The sequence below is a fragment of the Schistocerca gregaria genome, chromosome 5 (genome assembly GCF_023897955.1).
Source record: "Schistocerca gregaria isolate iqSchGreg1 chromosome 5, iqSchGreg1.2, whole genome shotgun sequence".
In the NCBI taxonomy this organism is placed as follows: Eukaryota; Metazoa; Arthropoda; class Insecta; order Orthoptera; family Acrididae; genus Schistocerca; species Schistocerca gregaria.
In genome coordinates, this window is record NC_064924.1 from 567,760,012 (window position 1) to 567,786,716 (window position 26,705).

General features: G+C 38.5%; 1 protein-coding gene across 11 annotated transcripts in view; it reads right to left on the reverse strand.

Annotated features, from left to right (window-relative positions):
* Positions 1 to 26,705, reverse strand: part of LOC126272844 (piezo-type mechanosensitive ion channel component) — a 651,486-nt gene that overhangs the window by 140,472 nt on the left and 484,309 nt on the right. For 6 of the 11 annotated variants that reach the window (XM_049976053.1, XM_049976051.1, XM_049976052.1 and 3 more), the window contains 2 exons: positions 23,888 to 24,001; positions 3,773 to 3,856 (listed from right to left, as the gene is read on the reverse strand). The exons of 2 other annotated variants lie outside the window; for them this stretch is intronic. In XM_049976053.1, the coding sequence (XP_049832010.1) occupies positions 3,773 to 3,856; positions 23,888 to 24,001 (198 nt within the window). The remainder of the gene's footprint in view (positions 1 to 3,772; positions 3,857 to 23,887; positions 24,002 to 26,705) is intronic. 3 more of the 11 variants (XM_049976056.1, XM_049976055.1, XM_049976054.1) reach the window with 1 other exon arrangement.

Sequence of the window (26,705 nt, forward strand, 5' to 3'; positions counted from 1 at the left end):
ATTCAAAATATTCAGTTGATGGGATGAAAAACTGCAGAAATCCAAACTGCACAGGACAAATTTCATGGGAACACTGGAATGGCATGGCAAATCATGTATTTCTGGATTGATATAATGACAGATGTCGGATTATTTGAAGCAAAAAAGTGATCTTTCACTAGGACACTGTTCCAGACCACACATCAGTGAATCAAAGTTAACTTGAAAATTTCATGAAACAATCATGTGCTTTCTCCATAGTAGGTTATTTTGCAGAGTTTGATACAACCTACTTTTCCAAAGGGATGAAGTAATTAAAAACTTATGTAGTTATCAAAGGATGCTATAATGAGGAACAAAGGGTAACCACTTTAAACATCCCTTTTTAATGGATTTATCCAACTTCTTGAATTATGTTTCTGCATCCTTCATTCAAATATAAGTTACCTTTCATAAACCACAGCCAAAAATGCAAGTAGTGCAATTTTTATTCCATAAAGCTTGCACATGTCTTAATGCTAGCAGAATATTAAAAGGCACTGCATACGACATGTACTTTCTAACTTACATGAATGCCCGATTGTCTTGACTCATGCCCAGGTACAAAAATATAATCCCTGATATTCCCTTATCTAATTAACAGTTAATTAGAAGTGGTGATGGCTCAAATTCTTGGTTACATTCTTATACATAGTTTAATATTCTCTAATAAATTAACAAATGAAAGAAATATTAATCCAAAATATGGTCGAAAAGTTCTGGTGGAACATAAATAATGTAAGGAGTAAAGGTGAGTCACTGAATATTAGGGGCAATGAGTCATCAAAAGGCACATAAACATGACTGAGAAGTTTGATACCTTTTGGGTGAAACCTTTTGTGCACATACCAAATAGCTCAGTAAAAAACATTCATTCAAAAGCTAATAAAGTTCTGAGCCTTTTTGTGTTTTTTGATGACTCAGTGCCTCTACTGTTTGGTGAATTGTTAGTGTGAGAACATCTAAGCCTACAGTGCTCTAAACACTATCAATACAAAGTTTCTGTTGGGGATAATATATGGGCGGAAGTTATAAAATTGTTGAACCTGTAATATGTTTACAACACTTATTTATTATGATAACTTAATTATGATTTATTAAAATGGAAATGTCAAGAAAAAACACTTCGTTTTCATTCCTTTGGATCAGTTCTGATCATTGTTTTACTTACCACAGTATTAGGGCAGTACTACCAATAAAGTAATCAGTGAAACTTTCTCTTACAGCAGATCCTTCAGTGTTTCCATAGCCATCCCTAGCTGATCAAGGTATGAAACGTTCTGTTGATAATTTTTCTGAGTTCAAGATGAATGTAACCTGTGATTTTTCTTCTTCTTCTTCTTCTTCTTCTTCTTCAAATAAAGCATCTCTGAGCGTATTAAGAAGGCATCAGTCAGTAATAATTAATCTGTCTGTCACTTTTGCATTTACAGCAGTTGAGCTAAGAAATATTTTTAAAAAAATTTGGAGTGTGGAGCCCAAAGGACACTTCTGAGAACCCGATTGAAAGTGAGAGTCTATAACTGACAACAGTTTTCTTGTTGATTAAGCTTTGGTTTTTAATGAGGTTTCATGATACAAATTGTGAATTTGAATGTTTTTATCTTTTACAATTACATATGGTAAGATTAGACCTACTTCCACACATCTTGGAAGTGGATGAAATCACTCGATTTTTAATTAGCTTACCACTGTTTGATTTTTCAATTATGCCACTGTCACCTTGTTTCTCACATTAACTGCTATCTACCAACATCCATTGCAGTTATCATCTACAAAAGCAAGATCACAGACAAAAATTCTTTGTTGTTGAGAGCTGCTTTTCAAGTCAATATGTTTTAATGAGTTCATCATGCACTGCTGAAATGCAATTCAGAAAATTCTATGTACATCAATTTTTTTTTCACTATTGCAGCACGGAGCTGCTGTTGTCAGAGTCATCATAAACCACAACATAAAATATCTGACTGGATGAAGTGCAAAATACAAATAGTAAAGATGTGCAGCTTTCCCCGGTTGATAAGAAACAGAAAAAAAGTCAATGGAGTCAAACCAAAAGTTTGTAGATCAAGACTATTTTCTGATTTATACGAATTTATTGCATTTATCTATATTCACACACATATATATAATACACTCTTACCTTTAGGTGTTCCACAACATCTACATTTGCATTGTTGGGCATATCACCTTTGGTGTTATGTATTACAAAAATTTTAGCTAGTGGTTGTGTTTTTGTGAGTTATCATTTAAAGACAAGAGGGTTTTATTGTCTCAAAATGTCTGCTTATTCTGTGTAAAACAACAAGCCCATAGAGTAAATGCCGGAAAAAAAGTGTATGTAGGCATTCTCATAAAGAAGGAAACCAATATAACACAAACAGCATGTGCTGTGGGAAAACTGAGCAACAAATACCATATTTATTTAATTGGATTGATTGTAATGTGTGATTTTGCCTGGCATTGAACATTATCTCATACAAACAGAATATTTTTCACTAGGAACATATTTTGTTACTGAAAATAACCTATATTAGCCTTCGCACAGTTCCACATTATGTGATAGTCTCAAGGTTTACCACGATTTTAATTAGTGGAAAGTATTCCAATGATATGGGAGGAGAATAGTGGAAATGTTAGTGATGCCCCTGTGTTAACAGGAGCCACTCCTGATAGAAGTCACTTCACTTCACTTTGTTTATAAGACTGGTAGCTGTGACTGTGGCCATCTAATGTAGGAATGCACTATTGAAAAGCCACACTATCACTGTATTGTATTGTCATTACATTGGCCAGTGTGTTGGTATTGATTTTCACGCCTTTCAAGGCAACCACTCCCCTACTCATTAGTTACTCTTGAGGCAGCATGCCACCATGATGTTCACTGAGAGACAAAGTCGCAGCACTTTAAGTTTAACATGTGGCTTGCAACATGCAGCTCTATAGTATCTCTCCAATTATATGGCGTTGGAATTGCATCTTAAGAGAGTATAAACCTGAATATATCATTGCGTGTCTAATACACTACCAATTTATCATGCAGAAAATGGAATGGGGAATGAAAGACAGACAGACAGACAGACAGACAGACAGACAAACAGACAGACACAGTGAAGAACGATACGTTATTTTTACAATCAATATAAATGTTACTTCGTAGCAAAAAGCTATCACACACAGTTCCATAGTAACAGGAATGACAGGGTTAAATATCCATCAAATAGAAGCAGAAGAGGCAAGGGTTAATGTGAAAATTGTTTCTCATCAATGAGAACAAGGTTTGGAAAAAGTAACAGTTTTGAAGCACACAGCAACATGTAATTTGCATTTCTCCATTTAACTGGGCACTCTAACATCAAGAAAAGGAAACTGAGTTGTAAAATAAAACTAATTTGCACACCAATACAATTAAAACACAGAGGAAGAATACTTTCACAGCGATATACAGCAGTGACAAAGAGTAAAAATTTCTTGGAAATGAAGTATGCCCCTTAAGAATGTTATTCATAAAAGCTATTGCAAAAGCAGCAGGGACAGTCAGACAACTCTTCAAACTCTCACAAAGCTCACGCAACAACACAGTGTAATAGTACACTATTCAAAGCAATGGGAAAGGAGAATGATAAATGTCCCATAGCCAAAGCACAGAAACTGAGCTGTAGATACTCCCACCAATCAGAACAACCATTTAGAAAGAAATCATGCACGAACTGCAGTGACACAAGCTGAAAGACAATAGTTTGTGACGGATTACCTGCCGCCCTCTGAATCCAAGCCCCTCTCCAAACTGGGAGCAAGGACACGAATCTCTGGCACCCCAAGCAAGTCCCCTTGCAGCCTGGGAAGAAGCAGCCACACTACACACTAATCTGTGCACTACTCCTCATGCCACTTTCAAATGAAACAACACTTTCACACAAACAACATTTATGACAGCTTGTACTAAAATGGTTTCATCATTACAATGCAATTCACAAATTAGTATTTTTGTGAGAGTAAATACTAGAATCATACCAAACTAAATAACTAGTTTAACGAAATGACTGTCTACATTATTAGGATATTTATAAAAATTAATAGGAGTTTGTCTGAATGGCATAAATTTTACAACAGAAGTAAAAAGGTGAAGGTGATCTGTTACAGACTTTTGTTAAGGGTCTTAACTTGCGACTCTTCTGCAGCCTTGGCATATTGCCTGGAGGTGTCTGCGTAGGGTTCTTTGGTCAACAACTGTTTAATTGATAATGTGATGTTCTTCCAACACAAGTGGCTGGCCTTTTCAAAGAATTATCATCCACTTATCATGGTGGACTGAGTCAAACTTGTGGGGAGAGCCTATATTGTGATACCTGTCAATGGACAATACCTTTGTTGTGTGGAGTCATGGTGAGGAAAAGCTAGACAACTTACTAAACACCTAAACAGCCTTTGTGTCAGCATTCAATGTGCTGTGGAAGTATAGAAGAAACAGCTGCCCTTCCTTAATGTGCTAGTCACAAAGAATGACAAAGATCTCTGCCACACTATGTCTAAAAAAACCTATGAACATGGCTCAGTACTTACATCAGCAGAAAAATGCTCCTCCGGAAGCAAAGATAGATAAGTATGGTACCGTTTAAAAAAAGGCTCTGACTGAAAAGTGGGATGCCAGCTGTCTCATTCTGCCTTCTTAAGTACTTTTAAAAATTTCCTCCCAAAAACAGATTTTTGAAAACAGGAAGATGGCACTTCTAGATAAGTGCCTAAAGTTCTCAAATCATCATGCACGTAAGAGGACAAGGGTGGTAATTACCCTTGCAAAACCTGTGTGAGACGAATATTTGAGCTGTGACTCTTCAGACACAAGACATCACTAAAATGTATTCTGAGGAGCAACTGATGTTTATTGATGTGCATAAAAAGTCTGACACAGCACAAAACCAGGAGAAATGGCATGTAAAAAAGAAATTCTAGGCCTCGCTTTTCTGTCATACATCCTCATTGTAATGTACCGAATTTCAAAAAACATAAAGACAGTGCACAGCCCTACCAAGAAAAACATCTGAATCCACTTACAGTGTCTGGGTTTTACTGGCTACTATAAACCATACACTCACAACAAAGTGTATATTGGAATAATGGGATGATCTGTTAACATCAGGATCATGAAATACAAAGAGAAGTGCAAACAGGGACAAGCAGAGAAGTTGATATAAAATTCTTTGAAATTTAAGATCCACCTGTATGAAGGTATTATAACATTGTTCGATAAAGTCATTAAAATCTACAAACATAATAACATCAATAAAAAGGAAAGTGTCAGGCTAAGTGGACACTGGATTTCCGTCCTATAAGGTAGAATACCAGCCACTCATGCAGTCAAATTGTTTGATTTCAATCAAACAGCCATTGGCCACAGTACTTGAAACTGATGTCTCCAATCAATATGATGAATGGGAATATGACTAACTTTAAATCCTGTAGCTAAAATTAGTTCATTCTCATTTTATCTGGTTTTATTGCTGGTATCTGGCAGACTTGGAGGACCTACCAGAAGCTATTCCGCTGCCAACTTTATGCAAATTTACAAAGATTTTGCTACTGGTTTTGGCACCTTTTTATTTAATTGTGATACACATTGATGAAAGCTGGGAGGGTAAATGTTTGCAGCTTTCCAAGCAAACCGTGTTACCTAACTCACATAAAGCCAATGCAATATTCGAAAGGTCTACATGTAACACAAATAACACAAGGAACACAAGGAGTAAAGGTAACCACTTGGAATGTAGTTGTGTCTTTTTGTTTTGTTTTGTTTTGTGTGTGTGTGTGTGTGTGTGTGTGTGTGTGTGTGTGTGTGTGTGTGTGTGTGTAGCACTGGTTGTTTTATCACTCTTTCCAGTCTGGGACAAATTAAATGCCTGAGGTGGAAGATTATAATATATGGAGAAGTCCAGTAGATGGCTTTATTCACCAGTGAATGAGGTGGATGGCAGCAGCTTATTACTGGAAGTCAGCTGGCAATACGAACTTTGAGTGTTGAAAATGCAAATATAGTCAAAGGGAAAAACATGCAGTTCAATTATTATGATAAGAGGATAAAAACAATAAGATGATGGTATAATCCAATATCTTTTGGCTATTATTCAGTGAAATGCAAATCTGAAGACAATTTGTTGCTGTTAGTATCTTAATTTAAGAGACATATTTACATATGAAACATTCATTTTTATTTTTATTATAGCATACTGCTCCAAATACATCTAAATTTGTCTATTTTTTTTATTCTACTGGCTGGTAATATCTGTGGTATTGTACGAGTGATAATATGAATCATATCACTGAACTGCAAAGGAAGAACCTGAAGACTACTTATGGTGAAGACAGAGAGGGATATTTCTCAGCTACACTTCATGGCACACTGTGTACTATGATATTCGTTTATAAGAATGCACATAATGAACCTGGTGTATGGTTTTAATGTCCACCTGATTCTAGATATAGAACTTACAGAAAGTTGTTAACAGCTACTGATGCATGTGTTATCTTTAATCACTAGCACAGGGTGAAAGAGACTCGGAAGAACTGGTGTGTGTGTGTGTGTGTGTGTGTGTGTGTGTGTGTGTGAGAGAGAGAGAGAGAGAGAGAGAGAGAGAGAGAGAGAGAGAGAGAGAGAGAGAGAGAGAGAGAGAGAGAGAGAGAGAGGGGGGGGGGGCGGGAAAGGCCAGGATAAACACAAGGTAAATGACGAAGGTAAAAAAAAAAAAAGCATCTTTGAAATAACAATAACAATCCTTCCTGTTTCTGGTGAATTTCATCAAAATTTTCCAAGATAAAACTATACTACAATAGAATGTTACCCATTAATTTCATGTTCTATTTAACATTAAATGAGACAAAAAAATTCCTACTTGGCTACTGCCAAAATGGGAGCACCAAAATAATACTGAAAGGTAAATCAACTGGAATTTAAAAAAAAAAAAAGTAGCTAAACCTCAAGCCATTGATATTTTGAAAATAGGCAGCTGGAAAAGGCAAACAGTAAATACAAAAATGTAATATATTCTTAGTGGGACTACCACAATTCTTACTTGGATTGTTCACGGTGAATAAAATCAGTTACAGTTGTAATTTCAAAGTTAATTTAACTGGCTAAAGACATGTACACTACCAAGGTTGCAGGACACTAATACTATCTTCAGGTGCTGCTGTAACAATTAATGAAGATGAAACAACATACCAATAAAAATTTATTAACATTAGAAGGACCATTGAGGCTGTAAACCATCAACAGAACACACCTAAATTATGTATGACAAAACTATACCAGACAATGAGACAAATTAACAAATTTAACTGATCGTATGAGAGAGCCTGCATGGGTGAGGCATGAAAAAAAATGTGGGATCAACTGGTAAGACTCAAGGTATACAGCACCTGACTGAAAAATCAGTAGTGAACCCAGAAATATGCAGTCACAGATGGAAAAATGTAACCTGATGACTTTCTATGCACAGCCAAAGATAAGGCATAAAATAGAGAAAGCCAATACTCGGGCATAAATTCTGTTACAAAGAACCAAAATATCAATTGCCAAAGTACACAAAGTAACTTACCATGTAAGTGTTCAGGCAGCCATATGTCGAGTACTCACAGCATGATATATGACAGCCATGCAGAGAGCAGAGTGATGAGAGACGACTCCCCTCGCCCCCCCCCCCCCCCCCCCCAAATGCGCGCGCGCGCCCACACACACACACACACACACACACACACACACACACACACACACACACACACACACACACAAAGGGAGAGCAGTGCATGTACAAACATTTTGAAGGAGGTTGAAAAAAATGAACTTAAACATTAAGGGGTGCTCAGCTGGTTCCAGGAAAATATGTCTTTGCATAATGTTTAGTGAGTTGTATCTTAACCCCTGATTTTCTGATTTTTGAATGTTGCATGTGGTGTGAACTGCGTTTTGTCTCTTAGTTTTTTCAGAGCTACCTTTTTTTTTTCATTCTATCTTTATACTTGTTTCATAGCTAATATGCAGGTTTTAGGCAAGTATGCAAGATGTACTTTATACAATGTCTACTAGTAGCACTGGCTTCACCATTACTTTAGATTCTGTGATCCACAATTATCCAAGCTGTGCTCAATGTTTGGTTTTGTACATCCCATGTGTGATACATCAGACCATTTTCATTCTCTCAGTTTTTAGCTTTTGGTATTGTTGGGTATTGTTGTTTTTTGTCTAATAAATCTAGTACCACTGTTTTATCATTATTTGATAACAACTGCATTTACTGCATTGCATTTTACATGTCTTATATTAGCCCTATGCCTTTCATTTAGTAATCAAACAATGGAAAATCCAGGATGGAATGTAACAATATTCAGACTTCCACCCACCCACCCACCCACCCACACACACACACACACACACACACACACACACACACACACACACACACACACACAGGTTGCTTTGTGAAATACATAGAGTGGGGGTGAGGCATGGATATTAGCAACGAAAATTTCTCAGTATTCTTCACCTTCCTTCAGCAATAGTTCATGCTACAGCCACTCAATGGTGTGTGTGTGTGTGTGTGTGTGTGTGTGTGTGTGTGTGTGTGTGTGTGTGTGTGTGTGTGTCTGTTGGGGCACCCCACGCAGCAATCTGTTAAACAGATCACGCTAGGTGTTCTCGACACGAGGCTGCCTTAGCACTTACAGAGTATGTTACTTTTGTAGTTCAGCAATTGACATTTTTGTTATTTGTAATTGCCTTTATGCCCCGATAGGTCTCTAGGTTATGCCACATCTGTGGCTGTTTATAGTAGGTTGTCAGGTTATATTTTTCGATCTACAGATGCATATTTATGGATTAGCTTCTGTTTTTTTCATTCAGGCCCTGTTTATCTCGAGTCTTGCCAATGAAGTCCAATTGTTACAGTAGCTCATGAAGATGGGATCAGTGTCCCAAAAATCAAGACACTTCAAAATTTTAATTGCAGCAGATTTTATTCACCATGAACAATGAAAAAGGTATTCAGGTGTGGGGTGAAAAGAAACATTCCTACAAACTGACAGTGAAGAGAGAAAAATGTGGTATGTAAGTACCAAGATTCGAGACTGTATTATTATTAATGGGCTATTTGGTGTGGTTCAAACAGATGGTGGCAGGTGCATGTGGTGGACAACGCAACTGCTCATATGAGTACATACTGTGTCTTTTGAAAGTGTCTGGATAGGTTATTATTATAATTGACAAAGTGTCTTTAAAAGTCTATACAAATATCAAAGGACTAACGTGAGAGGCATATGAACAATTTTGCACAATTTAGATATTATTTCAAGGCACAAATGATAGAAATCACAAACATTGTGAGAAGTAAATTATCCACTTCCTGTACACTTCACTCTAGAACAACATATTCATTCAGTGAAGAATGAAGAGGTGGCAATAGAGATTTTATTGCTGTTCAGGAGAGAGGACACTTAGACGAGGAATGAACAGCAGCTGTCAGAATTAAATGAATTAAATCCATGTGTTGCCAAGCAACAGGCGACCTGCCGCCCACTTTCAAAAATTTTAAGATCAGTACACATTATCTCCCTTTATATACAGGGTGTCCCTGGGGAAATGGTCAATATTAAGGACATGGCTAGAACTGTTATTTGAAGGAAAAAACTTCATATGGACTTACACCTTATTCTGAATTGTTGCTGAGAAAGTAAAAATATAACGTACATTGTTATTTATTTTCTGTATTATTCAGTACAGAGTCAGGTTTAAAAATGTACAACATTTAGCAAACATCTCAACTTGCATTTTATGAAGTATCAACTAAAAAATACATATTTGTAACACATTTACTCTACAGCTGTGGAACAGCTCACAATACAAATTTCAAAATCCCACCAACAACTTCAGTTTATCTGTACTGTACATTCTTGGGAGGGCATATTGTGACACTTGTGTGAGTGCCCCTGTACATTCCCTACTGAAGGTAGTTTAGTATCTAACAGGGATTCAATTTACTTGCCTAGCCTGAGTATATAGAGATAACATGTCAGAGATACTTGGCCTCCAGGCAGCAGCCACAGCTGATACCAGCATGACACAGTCATTGTGGCAAGGACTGAGGCAGTGCTACCCTCTGAATCTTTACCACTAAATACCACAGCCTAACTATTGCCGTCACTGAAGTATCAGTTATGCGTCACTGAATAGTAGAGTTTTGACCTTGCCTGATTTATATTTGTAGTTTAGATTTCTCCTTCAATTGTTGTATGTGCTTAAGCCAACTTTGGTAAGCTCTGGAGTTGTTTTGTTTATTCGTTGATATTGTGATCACCACTGTCATTCACATCCAGAACCACCTGTTTCATTCTGCCAGCCTCCATGTTGCATGGGGCAAGTTATCACAAACTGTGTTCTATCTACGCACAGTACGATACAAAATGGCGAAAAGAACTTTCTCACCATGCAAATATTCCAGTGAGGCATGGATGCCAAGTTTTTCAAGTTGTGACAACAGCAACAGCGAGAGCAAGAAAAACAATGTGAATGCTGCCAACAACAGCAGACGTAGTTGTTACGTTTTCTGCAAAAGCGACAACTGTCAGGAGCTGAAGTTTCTGATTTGCTGAGTTACTTTTACATTCACCAAACTCACATTGTCACAACTAGGCTCATGTTTAATTGATGCGTTAAGTAATATAAACAATTCTATGCAGCATGGGCTATTGACTTCAGAGGCCTGACATGCAAGTGTGACTTTTCCTGTAAATAGTGTGGCGTGTCATGTATGAACTCCTTAATCCGTGATATTATCCATGTCAGTAAGGATTGAGACGTTAGTGCAAAACTGTGTGAGCACAAGCTATGTTTCATGATTCTTCTGATGTCAATGTTGTTAGTGGTATGTCACCATTGTGCTCCACGATCAACTGATGATTTCCAGTCAATGCCATCATCCGACTTGCTGAGCACGCATTTAATAGTTAGTGCAGTGGTTAACGATACCCTGCTCACCTCATCAATAGACACATACAAATGGAAGCACTTTGCTCATTGTCAGTGTGTCTCAGAGCATGGGAAGGCTAATAAGTTTCCCTCCTCACCATTGTTGAAGGAGCCCAAAAATGCCTGTGTCATCAAGTCATGTCAAGATTACAGCCCACAGCATCAGAAGTATCACTGCCCTTTCTGTGACATCATGTGGTTCCCTAGCTGCAACCCGCAGCTGCAACCCACAGCTGAAGTCTCTTCAGTGCAAAGTGGCGATATATGTTAGCCAGCTGATCTCATTGCAGGGTTAGATCATCATCCAGATCAAGTATAAAAATGTAGCTCGGAGAATAACCTTGCTTGTGGTCAACTTTTGGACAATAATGAAAATTTTTGGTTTAGACACATATGTGCTTTTAGGTTTTTGAATTCAGGGTCAGGTTAACCTGGTTTCAACTGAAATTACATGCAAGAAACTTGATACATTGTGTGTGCAATTTAAACAGCAGTTTGAACCCACATTAGGTTGTGCAACATGGTTCCAGGTTCACATTTCCTTAAGACACATGGCAGTACATACCATATTTACCCGAATCTAAGCTGAGCTTGAATCCAAGCCACACCTGGAAAATGAGACTCAAAATTCGAGATGGGGAGAGGGGAAGTTGTAGGCCACATTTCAAAAATCAAAACTAAGTTGGTTTATTCTAACAGGATAAGCAAATAGATGGAATGATGAAGATACAGCTACAGAAGTTGGGTTTGATTTGTAGGCTTAGCAGTCAGTTTTAAGCAAGGTTATTTTGCAGACTAATTTTCTCTTTAAAAAATGTAATTTGACATATCTTGTCTGCACAGAATGTGTAGCCATAGATGATTTAAGAATTAATATTAAAGTCAGTTGCTGTGTTTCATTTCTGACTGTATCTCTCTTCAGCATAATACTAATACAAATGTAAACATTACATGATATCCAGAATGAGATTTTTCACTCTGCAGCAGAGTGTGTGATGATATGAAACATCCTGGCAGATTAAAACTGTGTGCTGGACCAAAACTTGAACTCAGAACCTATGCTTTTCATGGGCAAGTGCTCTACTGACTGAGCTACCCAAGCATGACTCACAACTCTTCCTCACAGCTTAAATTCTGCCAGTATCTTGTCTCCTACTTCCCAGACTTCACAGAAGCTATTCTTTCCATCTTTCAGAAGAGCTTCTGTGAAGTTTGGAAGGTAGGAGACGAGGTACTGCCAGAAAGTAAGCTGTGAGGAAGGGTTGTGAGTTGTGCTTGGGTAGCTCAGTCGGTAGAGCACTTGCCCATGAAAAGCAAAAGTCCCAAGTTTGAGTCTCGGTCCGTCACACAGTTTTAATCTGCCAGGAAATTTCATATTAGTGCACACTCTGCTGCAGAGTAAAAATCTCATTCTGGAAACATGCCCCGGGCTGTGGCTACGCCATGTCTCCACAATATCCTTCCTTCCGGGAGTGCTAGTTCTGTAAGGTACGCACAAGAGCTTCTGTTAAGTTTGGAAGGTAGGAGACAAGGTACTCACAGAACTGAAGCTGTAAGGAAGGGTTGTGAGTCTTGCTTGGGTACCTCAGTCAGTAGACCACTTGTCTGCAAAAGGCAAAGGACCCAAGTTTGAGTCTCAGTTTGGCACACAGTTTTCATCTGCCAGGAAGTTTAATTAGATAATAGGTATATCTGATGGCATTTGCTGCTGTCTCACACAAGTTTGTTAGGGGGATAGGATTTAAATGAGGTAACAGCTAACATGGAAGAATACATTCATATTATTCTTTTGGAAAAGAGAGCATGTGATTCATGATTAGTAGGGACCAGCTCTTGTCACTGGTAGAAAAACATCGAAAATGTACTGGCAAAGTATTAGCCCTGTTGATGTAAATCATTAACACAGGTTTGCCGATAGGCTTTTCATAGCAGATTTGTAGTGAAGTGGCAATGCTGTAATAACAGTGGCACCAAGCTGACCTGTACTGGTGCTTTAAGCAAACCTGCAGTTTGATTATCACTTCTTTTCACAAAAGAATTAACTTCCTTCTTGAATTTGGCACTATAATGAAAGCACTTCATTATGGTTTACTAACAGCGGTAGTTTACAGAATTAAATGAAGCAATATGTAAAATGGTCATGAACCATAACTTACTCATGCACAAATACTAAAGCCTAATGCATTGTTGCTATTTATGTAAAGAAATTTATTTTTGTTCCAATGAATATCTGGAAGGCGGAGACATTCAAAGATGAGCAATACTGAATTTCTGTTTCCTTCATTGGAAGATGTATCACAATTCAATGGCTGGAAAAAAAGGAGAGAGATAAGAAGAATTGTCTTCTAACTTTTTTAATATATTTTTACTATCACAGAAATTTTGGTTCCAGTATTTATCTTTGCACTTGACCTGCAAAGCATGACCGTCTAGTGCTCCTTCTGTTCAGTTGCTCCTAGAGACATTTTTCAGAACTTCCATTTGCTTCGCACTTGATTCTAGGCCAGGCACTTTTTGGATACTGAACAAAAAAAAAAAGTATGTCTTGGATTCGGGATATACAGTAAGATTTGTAAAGCTCATTCAGTGCCTTTTGCCATTTGCAAGAATTTTAAAGCAGGACTAGATAGGCTGCAAAGTGTTCTATCACCAGTATCATCCAGCTGGTAGGCTATGTTCAGAAACGTAACTTATCATTTCACATTTGTGGTGATTTTAAGTCTACTGTTAATGTTCAAGGAAATGTGGATTTGTACCTATTTCTTCACCAGGAGAATTGTTAGCTACAGTGGCTGCGGGCCAATATTTGTCAAAACTGGATTTGGCTAACACCTACTTTCAATTTCTTGTAGACTATCAGATGAACCATTTTTAGCACCTAATATGCCATCTGGCATATATCGTTATAACAGGCTGCCATTTTGGGTTGCAAGCACTCCTACAATATTTCAGAGAGATCTTGAGAAACTCTTCCAAGGTACACCAAACTGTGTTATCTATTCAGATGACTTGTTAGCTACTGATGCTACATGGGAGTAGCACCTACGCAATCTACAGAAGTTGCTTGAGTGACTAAGCCCATAGTCCGTGCTGTCCGATTGGCAAATGCAGTTTCTTTGCACCAAATGTCAAGTGCTTGAGTCATACATTAAGTCAAGATGGAGTGATCTCCCATGCAGTATCATGTGGCTGCAATCACTGACTTACCAGAACATAAGAATCTCGAAGAACTGACGTTGTTCCTCAGAAAAGTGAATTATTACACTAAATTTAATCCAAATGCAACACACAGTTCCAATATATTCATTCACCTGCATAAAAAGGTGTTAACTTTGTGTGGTCAGAGATATGCCAGAAGGCTTTCACAAAACTTAAAAAGCACCTAAGGTCAGCCCATTCTTTAGCAATGTTCCATCCTGGCATGCTTTGGCACATGCTGCTAATGCATCAGATTGTGGAGCTGGTGCCACGATATCTCACAAATACACTAACAGGACAGAACAGCTCACTGCATTTCCATCTAAAACATTAAATGCAGCACCGATAAATTATTCGCAAATTCAGAAGGAGTCACTGGCTGTTATATATGGCATCCAGAAATTTCATGTGGTCTTTTAAGTGCTAATTTTCACTTGATCACTGATCAAGTCAAAATTGTTTGGCCCCATTCGAAACTTTCCAATAAAAGGGAGCAGCAGCTGCAATGGTGGGCACTGCTCCCCAGGAACAACACCTATGAGAACCTTTATGGGCCCACCATGCAGTACTCCAATGCTGAATTTGATGGGTACGAGGTGCCATGTTTTGCCTTACGTGCAAAACAGTAACACAATCTTCACAAATTTCCAATTGCAGCATGCAAATTAGTAGCAGAAATGGCTGGTGATCTGCCCTCTGCACGGTGTTGTCTGCTGTATGGCACTGTAGGCCAGAACATTCGCCTAAGGATAACCCAGAGTAGCACACCTATTTCTTAGAGGGTTGCCCAGAAAGTAACGCACCAAAATTTTTTTTCTCAGCTAAAAACACTGCTATGAAAGCAAAATGTTATGTACGTATTATTTCACTCTCCTGAGTGAGCATGCCAAGTTTCCATCACTTTCGGCAGATAGCGTAGCTGCAGGACAGTTTCAAAATGGTATCTGTAGGTGAATAAATTACAAGCCATCACTGAATTTCTTACTGCAGAGAAAGAAACTGTGGGGAATATTCAGAAACGCTTGTGCAAAATCTATAGAGTATATGCTGTTGACAGAAGTACAATTAGTTGCTGGGTATGGAGGGTTAGGTCATCAGAAGGCGGTTTGGCAGAGCTCTGTGATTTAAAGCGTTTGGGAAGACCATCCACAGCTGTCGCACACCTGACCTGACATGTTATAGCAAGCTGATGTGCAAGATTGCTCCCACAGTGTCTAATGGTGGATCACAAATTGTACAGAAAAAAACATTTGTCTTGATTTGTTTCAATGGCCTTCTTGTCCCAGACTGTGACAGGTGATGATACCTGGGTTCACCATTTTGAGACCGAAACAAAATGACAGTCGGTGGAATAGCGCCATTCCCACTCCCCACAAAAGAAAAAGTTCGAAGCAACTGCTTCTGCCGGTAAGGTCACGATAACAGTGTTCTGAGATTGTGAAGATATGATTCTCATTGATATGATGCCAAGAGGTGGTACCACTAATGCAGACGCATATGTCAACACATTAACAAAACTCAAGATGTGCTTCCAGTGACTTCAGCACCACAACAACCAAGGAGATGTTTTGCTGCAACATGATAATGCTTGGTCGCACAAAAGTCTGAGGACTGCTGAACACATCGCAAAACAGGGTTGGACTATGGTGCCCCACCCACCCTACAGTCCTGACCTAGCACCCTCTGACTTCCACTTGTTTGAACCATTAAAGGATGCCATTCGTGGAAAACATTTTGAGGACGATAAAGTGGTAATTCACACAGTGAAACAATGGCTTCACTGCAAGGACAAGGATTGGTACAGATAGGGCATACACACCTTTGTTTAGCGGTGAAGGAAGCCCACAGAATGGGATGGGTGTTACTTGGGAAAATAGGGTGTGCAGTAAAACACCATTCTTGTGTGTGTTCAATAAATAATTGTTGAAGAAAAACAGGACAGTGCATTATTTTCTGGGCAACCCTCGTACTTTTCCTGTCCTGTCTTAATACCACTGAGCAGTGTGTCATATTGTTGGCTACAGGTGATTCTGAATGACAGGTGGCAGATCCTCCTTCCACACACTGTCAAGCATTCTATAGATTCTCCACACTGCACGCTGGGGAATGTGCAGAATGAAGGCATTACCATGATGTCATGTGTATTGGCCAGAGGTTGACAGGGCCATAGTATGACGAATGCACCATCTGGAACCACCATGACTGAGCCCACAACCAGTTAGCCCCAGAACAAAGGATCAGCGCTTGACCATGCCCTGAAAACTGCTGGCAAAAGACACACGTTGATTTTATTCATCCATTGTTAGTAGCAATGTGATTGATTGTTGCCAGTGCCTTCTAATTTACCATATATTGGATGGATGGCTACAACTACTACAGCAGCTACTATTCACACCTTGTCCATCATATTTGCAACAGAGCACTCTTCACCCTTGTTTTCAACAACTGCCATCAGTTCATGAAATCTGCGTTTCAGGATTTTATTTGGTGCAATGGCATTGAGCATCTGACCACATCCCTTTCCATCCTGCATCCAATTCGGAAGCCAAGCAGATGTTCAGGACATTCAAGACACAGATGCACAAGTTACTGATGACAGGTGACACCAGAAAGCACTAATCAGTTTCTTTCCCACCTACTGGTCCACCCCCATGAATGGACACAGCTCGGCTGGAATCCTACACAGACACAGACCCCACACCCTGTTCAACCTGCTGTATCCAAATCTACATGCCATTGCCCTAGTGCACAGCCATATTGCTGTAAGGGCATCCATATCTGGACTCACACTTTCAGCTGCAACCACAAGTGGACCTGTGGCATTGGCAGTGGCAATAAGAGGAGGCAGGCGTTCAAGGTTAAGATGGGCATTTTGTGATGGACCCTCCTCCCCTTCCACCCACTGGTGATTTGGGTAACCCATCCTTCCCCCACCAAAGGAAACAGCCAGCCCACCCACTTACCTCTTACTACTACAACCTCTCCACTCATATTAGGTGTCAGCAGGAAAGAGAGCTAACGGAGGTCAAACCCCTTTCTCTCCTTAGCCAATATTGGCTTCCAAACCCATCACTGTTGGCCACATACCCTCACCATCAGAAGAGGTTGTCCATTATCAGCTGATAGTTCCCATGTAGACTGACACATTGGTCCCACCTCTGCTACATCTGGCACCCACTCCCCTGTGGGCTGGCCCAAGCTGCATCCCAGGCTCTGTCAGCGAGCCAGGACTCTCAAAGATAATGTCGTCTCACACCACAACCTCTCACAATGAGGACACACAGTGGCCTTTTTTTTTGTGGGGATACCTGCATCTCTTTCTCCCCTTCCTCAATGAAGTTGGCACAGGATGGACCATTTTTAGCTGTATGTAACAGTTAAAAGGGGGAGATATTTAGTATCCAACAGTGATCCAGATTCCCTGCCTATCCCATATCAATAGAGAGAATACGTCAGAGATACTTGGGCTCCAGACAACAACGCAACTCGCACTGAACAGGGTGCATCCACTACGACAAGAATGTGAGGTGGCACTGCCCTCTGATGAGTGTTTACTGCTAAATACTGACCCCAGCTATTGCAGCCAGTGTCCTGATAGTCACTGAAGCCTTAGTTATGTGCCACTGGATACCAGAGTTATGATCTTGCCTGATTTATGTCTGTGGTTTACATTTCTCCCTGGATCGTTGTATATCTTTAAGAGGACTTGGATACCATCTGGTCTTGTTTCTGTTATTACTTCACATCATGATCTCTGGCATAATTCATCTTCAGAATCGCCTGTTTTGTTCTGCTGATCTCTCTGCTAGATTAGAGTGACTATCAAGCTGTATCCTACTTATGCAGAGTAGGATGGAAGAAGCAGCAGCATCAAAATGGAACTAAGCATTTCATCTTGAATATTCATCTTTCATTTCTAAACCTCAGACTTCATCCAACCACATAAACAAAAATCTGATGGTATAAGGTCTGGCGATCTGGGTGGCCAGTCAAACGTACTAGCACAGTCAATCCAGCAATTAGCAAAGACACACGTGTGTACCACTAACCCAAAAACAAATGTGCATCCACAATAAGGCAAATGTCCACATGAAGTTTTTTTTTGCCTCAAATTAACATTTTTGTCATATCCCCAAATACTGACCAATACTCTTGGGACACCCTGCATATGAGGCATTGATTTTCTTATAAAAAAAAACCAACACACACTTGACACTTTCCATCTCCACCACAAGTATAGCACACAACACAGATAGTTTTCAACCAACAAACAGTTTAAAACTCTATGCACAAACAACAGATTCACTGAGTTGGAAGTTTAAAATTAAATAAAAGGTAGTAATACATTTAACCTGGAACTTGGCTCAATGAAAAGATTGCTCTTTACTTTTCTGGTGGAAAAGTGCTATTATTCTATTGAAGCACCCATTGAGGACAGTTTCCACTGATTTTCGCCCCTTCACAACCCCCCACCCCCCGCTACTTATTTTTACCCTTTGTCATCTTATATCTTTCACTTAAATAATTTCTTACTCACCCTACCTGCTTTGTTCCATTTTTCCATCAGTCAATTTTCAAGTTCTTTAATATTGTACATTCTTAGTCTTTGGTATATCCATATTTGCATCTCATTGCTAATCCCATACAACTTTAATCTCACCTTTAACAGAAATTGTTACTTACAGCTTAAAAGGGCATCTTATTTGCTAGTACAAATGGTCATTCTTCAGTTATTTACTTGCATTTCCCATATGCCTTTTCCTCCAAACAAACTATTTTCAATGTCCTAAAGGCTTGAAGTTTGATCTCAGTTTTCTGTTTATCAAATTTGTTGTGCTTGCTCCAATTTAGGTAAGGGGGAGTATGAAGTAATGTTATAGTATATCATTGCATATATGTATAAGAGAGAATGTAATTTGTAACTAGCTGACAGCATCATCTTTAGACAATTTGGATTCCATTAGATGCAATTGTTTTATAAACAAAATGTTTGTAATACTGGTCGAATTACTTTCATACAGTAATATATACAAAAAGTGGCTGCACCAATATACTAGTAATCAACAGCACAACAGTTTATAAGGAGATGAATTCATGCACAAATTAAATATTAGGAAGTTTGGACACCCTACATACTAATCTATATTTAAAAGCTTAAACACAATAACAAAAAGCATTAAACGTAACATCACTTTTTCTTATGTCTGTATAATACCTATATTATAAATCACTACTAGCAACTAAAAGATACTTGGAAAACTGAAAATAATTAAGAAATGTACAAAAATATACAGAAAATATTGCAGGGAAGCATTTTTAATACACAACTGGAAATAAACCATGACATAAATTAATATGCTACTACTACCCAACCCAAAAATCAACAATAGCAGCTTGACCTGCATAAACCGAATAAGGTTGGAAAAGAAAGAACATTCACAAAATGGAAACATTCAAATATCTATTTCACGAACAAAAGATATAGATACATGCACACAAAAATATAAGAACTGGACAAAGGAAACAAAATGACAACAACTGCAGTGTTCAATTAGGATTGTGAAAAGTCTATACACACATGGGAACTGAACTATTTCACAGGTCTCTCATATATTTAACACACCACGATAAGGCATATGCAATGAATTGTACTTTTCAGAGTCAACCAAATGAAGCTTCAGATGCAGACTCCTTGAACTTACAAAAAATCAAGGCTCTGTTAAAGGATAAATGTGAACATCTAACCAAATTACGCAATGATCATAACACTGGCATCACAGCTTTAAAATGCACTCACTTGTGTGGAGGCCCTCAAGACTTAAGAAAAGATTACAGTACATTCTATAATATGGAAACTCCTGCCAACCACTAAGAATCCATTGCATATGGAAAAACACTTAGTGGCAGAAATTTAGCTTCAAGTTTGAAAATGGAGGGAAACTGTTGACACAGAAAGAAGTATACAATCTATACCAAAGTTCTGATGCTGATGTAAAGAACACACTTCAGTCAATCATTCTTCACAAAGAAACACCAATCTTGATCTGGTTTTTGACTCAACTGACAATCAAAATCTATTGCTGCATCACCCAATAATGGTTTTAAGCTTGGTGCTTACAATGTTCAATGTCATTGCAGGCTGCAGTACAATGAGCAGATACAACATTGCATTCTGCAACACTGCTGGGAGCAAACAAGGTACATTCATCTTGGACAGAAAGATAATTTGGTAGTTATTTAACACAGCTCAGATGAAATCAGTATATGGACAAAATATAGTACATTCAGGTGTTGTTCCTTAAAGAAAATAATTTAAAATCAGCATTGCACAGGTTTTTAACATGGTCGGCTCTGAAAATTTTTTATGGCTGCTTACAAGTCACTATTCATCTCACAAAATATTAAGAAAACCCCTCCTTCCCTATACAGAGCATCGTATGGGCACCCTTGCCAAGATCACACCACCCCTGCTAAGATCCATCAAGTTTTCATAAAGAAAATGCCCACAAATTCCTCTTTCAACATCAGGGCAAGACAATGCATAAACAAATTCTTAACAGCAAAGAATGGGTTACCTTAGTGCGCAAGTGTGTGTGTATGTGTTTGTGTGTGTAGAAAAGCAGACCAGTCTCACAAAGAACATGCCTACAAACTGCTCTTCCAACATCAGAATTTCTCAAAGTTTTGTACTGATTACAATGCTGAAATTTGACTTCTTGTCTATACAGGAAGTTTCATGTTTCATCAAAATTGCAATTGAGTGACTTGTCTGACACCAAAAGTGTCAAAATTTGCTGCCCTCATCAACTATCATTAACTGCTTGAACTACTGTATTAGAAAAAGGAGAGAACAATCTGTTCAAGAATCCTCAAATTTATACTGCAATAATAAGTAAGTATACTCACGAAACCCATCTAACACAAGTGTGAATTCCTTTTTAACTGAATCCAACAGATCAACATGAACTGTTGTGAAGAAAAGTTAAATCAAAACTTTAAAATTAATTACTGTGGCCTTGGCCTTTATTAAATTTGAATTTCTCCCTAACTAACAAAAAGTATTTTGAAAACATCAGTTAAAAACTCAAGCTGAAGAAACTAGTTAGTAGTTCATGGGGAGCTGATGCATCTATTTCTATATTCATCAACTAGGTGTCTACTTCTATATTCATGGACTAGATGTCCAATGTGGGCACTGTGATATCACAGAGCTCACCTTTGACACCTAGTCGATGAATACTGTGCCTCAATCTGGTTATGTAAATGTTATACTAAAGCAGTTTAAAGCAGTTTACTTTCATCACCAGGATTCTTGTAGAGCACTGAAGTCAACCTCTATCCCATGGTGATATGCAATTAGTGGAATCCTGCCTTCACAACTCAGATGACAGGAAGTTAACAGTAAGAAAACTGAAAAACTTGCATCCCCACACCATTCACAATGCCTCCCAACCAAAAGGTCCCAGAAAACCTACCTACAAACTGGCTTTGGTCTAGAAATACAGTACGGCAAAGATAAGATAGATACTCTCAGCACTGCGAAAGAATAACGCCAGAGATAGAACACAGTTCCAATTAATCATCACAGTGTCTCAGAGGTCTGTAACAAAAATAATAGAAGTAAAGCTGAGAAAAAAGATATACACATTTCTGCATCCAAAATGAAGTACGTGACAAACATCTTTAATGTGTCACAATCACTTGAAACAGACTCCAGAAGGATCAATAAAGTTCGAGAATTCAAATATATCGTAGAAATGATTCAAATCAATGGATTAAAAAAGAAGTAAATGACTTCAGAGCCCACAAGACAGAGGCTGTGTACCAACTCTCCTAGTAAAAAGTCAGTCTCCATAAACACAAAAAGTTAGGCATTGTAATGGTGTAGTATTCTCTAAAGCATCCTCACAACAGAATGCATTGCTTTAAATAGGAGAAATGGAGAAAAAAGAAAATATACCTCAAAAAAATTCTCAGACAAAAAACAGATAAAAATGGAAAATATGTACACCATTTAGGTGTAACAAAGAACTCATTTAGGAAATTTCTAAAACTTTCAGCCAAATTTTTTAAAAAAAGGCCACTTTCTTTGGATTTATAGAAAGAATGGAGGAAAGCAGACTAACTTAACAAATCTTCAAATATTAATTTTTTTTATAAATAATGAAAACTAGATCAATATAACTCAATGCCTTGGAGGAAGACATCCAAATCAGAGAACTTCAAAATGAAAGGTTCTCAAGAGAGGAAAAAAGTATAGTAGACTCTACATCAAAGAACAGAGGAAACTGCAAAGTGAAAGAATAAAAAACATTGGGAAGAAAGAAGTGAAAAGAAATCACACTTAATTGCTCTCCATGTGGCCCATATTTGGCCAAATTTCTTCCTTTTTTGGAGGAGGGGGGGGGGGGGATGAGGGAGGTTGGGGAGGGAGGGTGTAAGTAAGACTTTCCTCAATCTATGTTGGTCTGAACACCACAGTAGTTTACTAGGCATAATCCAGCTGCAAGTAGTATGCCGTTGCCTTATTAGAACTGTTCAACAGACTTACCAAGCAAATTATAAGAAGACATACAATATCAAATGGAGTTATAAGCACAGCACAACTTGGCACGTTCTGCATACAGAAATGATGGCCAGAGGTGAAAGAGGCAAGAAGTGTCAAAAAAATAAATCCTGACTGAAGATGGCAACCAAGATTGTTGTATTTATAGTCTGATACTTATGCAGCATCAAACCATCATGTCACACCATTATAATAAAGGGATTTAATTTTAATGCAAATATGTGACAATGAATTGTGCATGTCACATGCAGTGCACTATCGTATAAACTGGGACCCCACAATTTTTGTGTGTATGACTGTGGAGCTTGTGAACATAATACTGAACATCCAGTCCAGAAGTGGCCTCAACAAAAACACACTGGAATGCTCCAAACAGTTTATATTAACATAGTGAGCAGTCAATGAGCTGTAGATTGCTAGGTGAAGATCTATGATCAAAGTCTCCATTTTGTACTTTGTGGTACTGTTCTTTTCTGTCAAGCCATTGATTTCTCACACACACAAGAAACAGAATTGAAACTGTTAGTTGTTCAATGCTGTATACATATATTATTTCTCATAAAATCCTAGCTTCACAAGATTTTACTGGTGAAATAGCTGTACAAATGGAACATTCGATAAGCACATTAATTTCTGTTTTCAGTATAGAGCTAGAATGCATTTTCTATTTAGATTTGTACACTGTTTATGATACTCAGTTGCTTTGACATAAGTAAAGACTAATCATGGCAGTTATCAAACTGCACTTAAAGAAATATATGGCATTTCAATGTTTCTAAATATATGAACTGAATGCACTAGCTTCATTGATTATTCTTCAATAAAAACAGTGTGTGCAAGAATTTCTTGCAATGTGAAATAGATGTTTTGAAGTTTTCAGCTGACTGTTACAACATACTTAGGAAGAACCCAGGTTAAAAGAGCATGACAATTCCTTCATTCACTTGGATTCCAAAGGAGATTTCATTATCCAAGCTGGCAAACTACTCTGAACCATTATGATGTAACAATGTTCCATAACATACAAATGAGTACTTATTAATTTTTCATAACAAATTCAAATAATATTGTTGAACAACTTATCCTCTCACCTCCACTGTGAGCTCCTCGCTTTTGATTCAGTAGTGCTAAGATCTTGACCTAGAGGAGACTGGATACTCAAAATGTAACGCATGTCAGAAGCCTCAGACTCTGATTGTGGTAGCCTAATGATCAAGCATCAAACATGAACAGAAGCAAATAATGGAAATTAGCTTTAGCACAGACTAAACAAGAAAAACATAAAAATACAAATAACAAAACATCAATGTACCAGAAGCTGATAAGTAATTTAAATGATAGTGTTACCATATTATTTTAAAATCTTCACTATACTTGAGCTATACATAGCACTGAGAAGTTAATCACATGCAGCAGATGTTCCTCACATACCATGAAAAAAGATAACACAGCTTACTGTTTGCCATTAAAGGAAAATCCCTTACACAAGAGCCATTTGCAACACTAACACTGCCAACCAACTGCAAGCAGTTTATTGAATTTTGATTGTGTATGTTCAACATCTAACATAAGTATAGCAAAGGATTATCAATAAGGTACAAAGCAGTCCTCAAAATAACAAATACCATAACATATTTTGAAAGAACAATTTGCACCAGGATAATATGATTTTGTGAGCTGAAATACATGTAAACCACTAAAATTATAATTTTGTAAATCATTTAACATGTGACAATTTTCTATCTTATATTGGTTGTGGCATAACTGAGCACATTTAGAATGAAAGGAAAGAAATGACACGAAATACTATTTGTGACTTCAAAGAAATATGTACTTACAGCAGTCCACACCAAATCCTACATCATTTCCATGACACTCTCTCCCCTATTTCGTGATAATACAAAACATACTGCCCTTTGAATTTTTCAATGTATTCCATCAGTCGTATCTGATAAGGATCTTACACTGCACAGCAGTATTCTAAAAGAGGATGGACAAGCATAATGTGGGCAGACTGTTAAGTGTCTTGCCTATAAGATGCAGTCTTTCGTTAGCCTTCCCCAAAACATTTTCTAAGTGTTCCTTCTAATTGTAATTCCTAAGTATTTAGATGAATTTATGGCCTTTAGATTTGACTGATTTATCATGTAATTAAAGTTTAATGGATTCCTTTTAGCACTCATATGGACGATCATAGACTTTTCGTTATTTAGGGTCAATTGCCAATCTTTACAACGAGAGACTCCACAGCTGTTCAAATGAAATGAGCACAGAGGGTAGGGTAAAAAAGGGATATAGAAAAAAGGAGAGGGTGAAAATTGAGAGGAAGGTAGAGAGAAATGGATGGGAATGGTAAGGGAGGGAAAAGCATTACTCAAGAAAATCTCAGATTGCCCCTTTCCCACATGATATACTCAGAAGAATGTATGAAGGGCAACAAGCAAATTCCATATTTCTAGATTTCTGGAAAGCATCTGACATGGTTTCTGGTTGTAGGCTGTTAATGAGGGTATAAGCATATGGAATAAGTTCTTAAATAATAGAACCTAGTGTGTTGTCCTTGACCATAAGTGTTCATCAGTGACAAGGGTAACATCATAAGTGCTCCAGGGAAATGTGATAGGAGTGCTGCTGTTCTCTATATACGTAAATGATTTGGCAGACAGGGTGGGTAGCAATTTGCACTTGTTTGCTGATAATGCTATGGTGTACAGTAACGTGTTGAAGTTGAGTGACTGTAGGAAGATACGAGACGACTTAGACAAAATCTCCAGTTGGTGTGATGAATGGCAGCTAGCCGCTAGCCATAAATAATAAAAAATGTTAATTAATGCAGATAAGTAGCAAGAACAAACTTGTAATGTTTGGATACAGTATTATTACTGTCCTGCTTGACACAATCAATTAGTTTAAATATCTGGCCATAACATCGCAACGCAGTATGAGGTGGAACGAGAATGTGGAAACTGTGATACTGATGGCAAATGGTTAAATTTGGTTTATTGGGAGAATTTTAGGGAAAGTGGTTCACCTGAAAAGAAGACCACATATAGGACGCTAGTATGACATACTCTTGAGGTCTGTATCAGGTCAAACTGAAAGAAAACATTGAAGCAATTCAGAGGCAGGCTCCTAGATTTGTTACCAGTAGATTCAAACAACATGTAAATGTTATAGAAATGGGAATCTCTGGAGTGAAGGCAACATATTTTTCAAGAAACACTATCGCGAAAATTTAGAGAATAAGCACGTGAAGCTGACTGCTGGATGATTGTACTGCCACCAACATGCATGGCATTCAAGGATGATGAAGACACAACACTATAAATTAGGATTCATATGGAGGCGTACAGACAGTCTTTTTTCTCTCACTCTATTTGCGAGTGGAATAGGAGAGGAAATGACAAGTAGTGCTATAGGGTACCCTCCACAGGCATTGCACGGTGGCTTGCAGAGCATCGATGTAGGTGTAGTAGGAAGGGAGGGAGGGCGGAGGAGAGGGGGGAGAGGGAGAGCGGGGGAGAGGGGGTGAGGGTGAGAGTGAGGAGAGGGTGAGAGAGGGGGAGGGTGAGAGGGGGTAGAGGGTGAGAGGGGGTAGAGGGTGAGAGGGGGTAGAGGGTGAGAGGGGGTAGAGGGTGAGAGGGGGTAGAGGGTGAGAGGGGGTAGAGGGTGAGAGGGGGTAGAGGGTGAGAGGGGGTAGAGGGTGAGAGGGGGTAGAGGGTGAGAGGGGGTAGAGGGTGAGAGGGGGTAGAGGGTGAGAGGGGGTAGAGGGTGAGAGGGGGTAGAGGGTGAGAGGGGGTAGAGGGTGAGAGGGGGTAGAGGGTGAGAGGGGGTAGAGGGTGAGAGGGGGTAGAGGGTGAGAGGGGGTAGAGGGTGAGAGGGGGTAGAGGGTGAGAGGGGGTAGAGGGT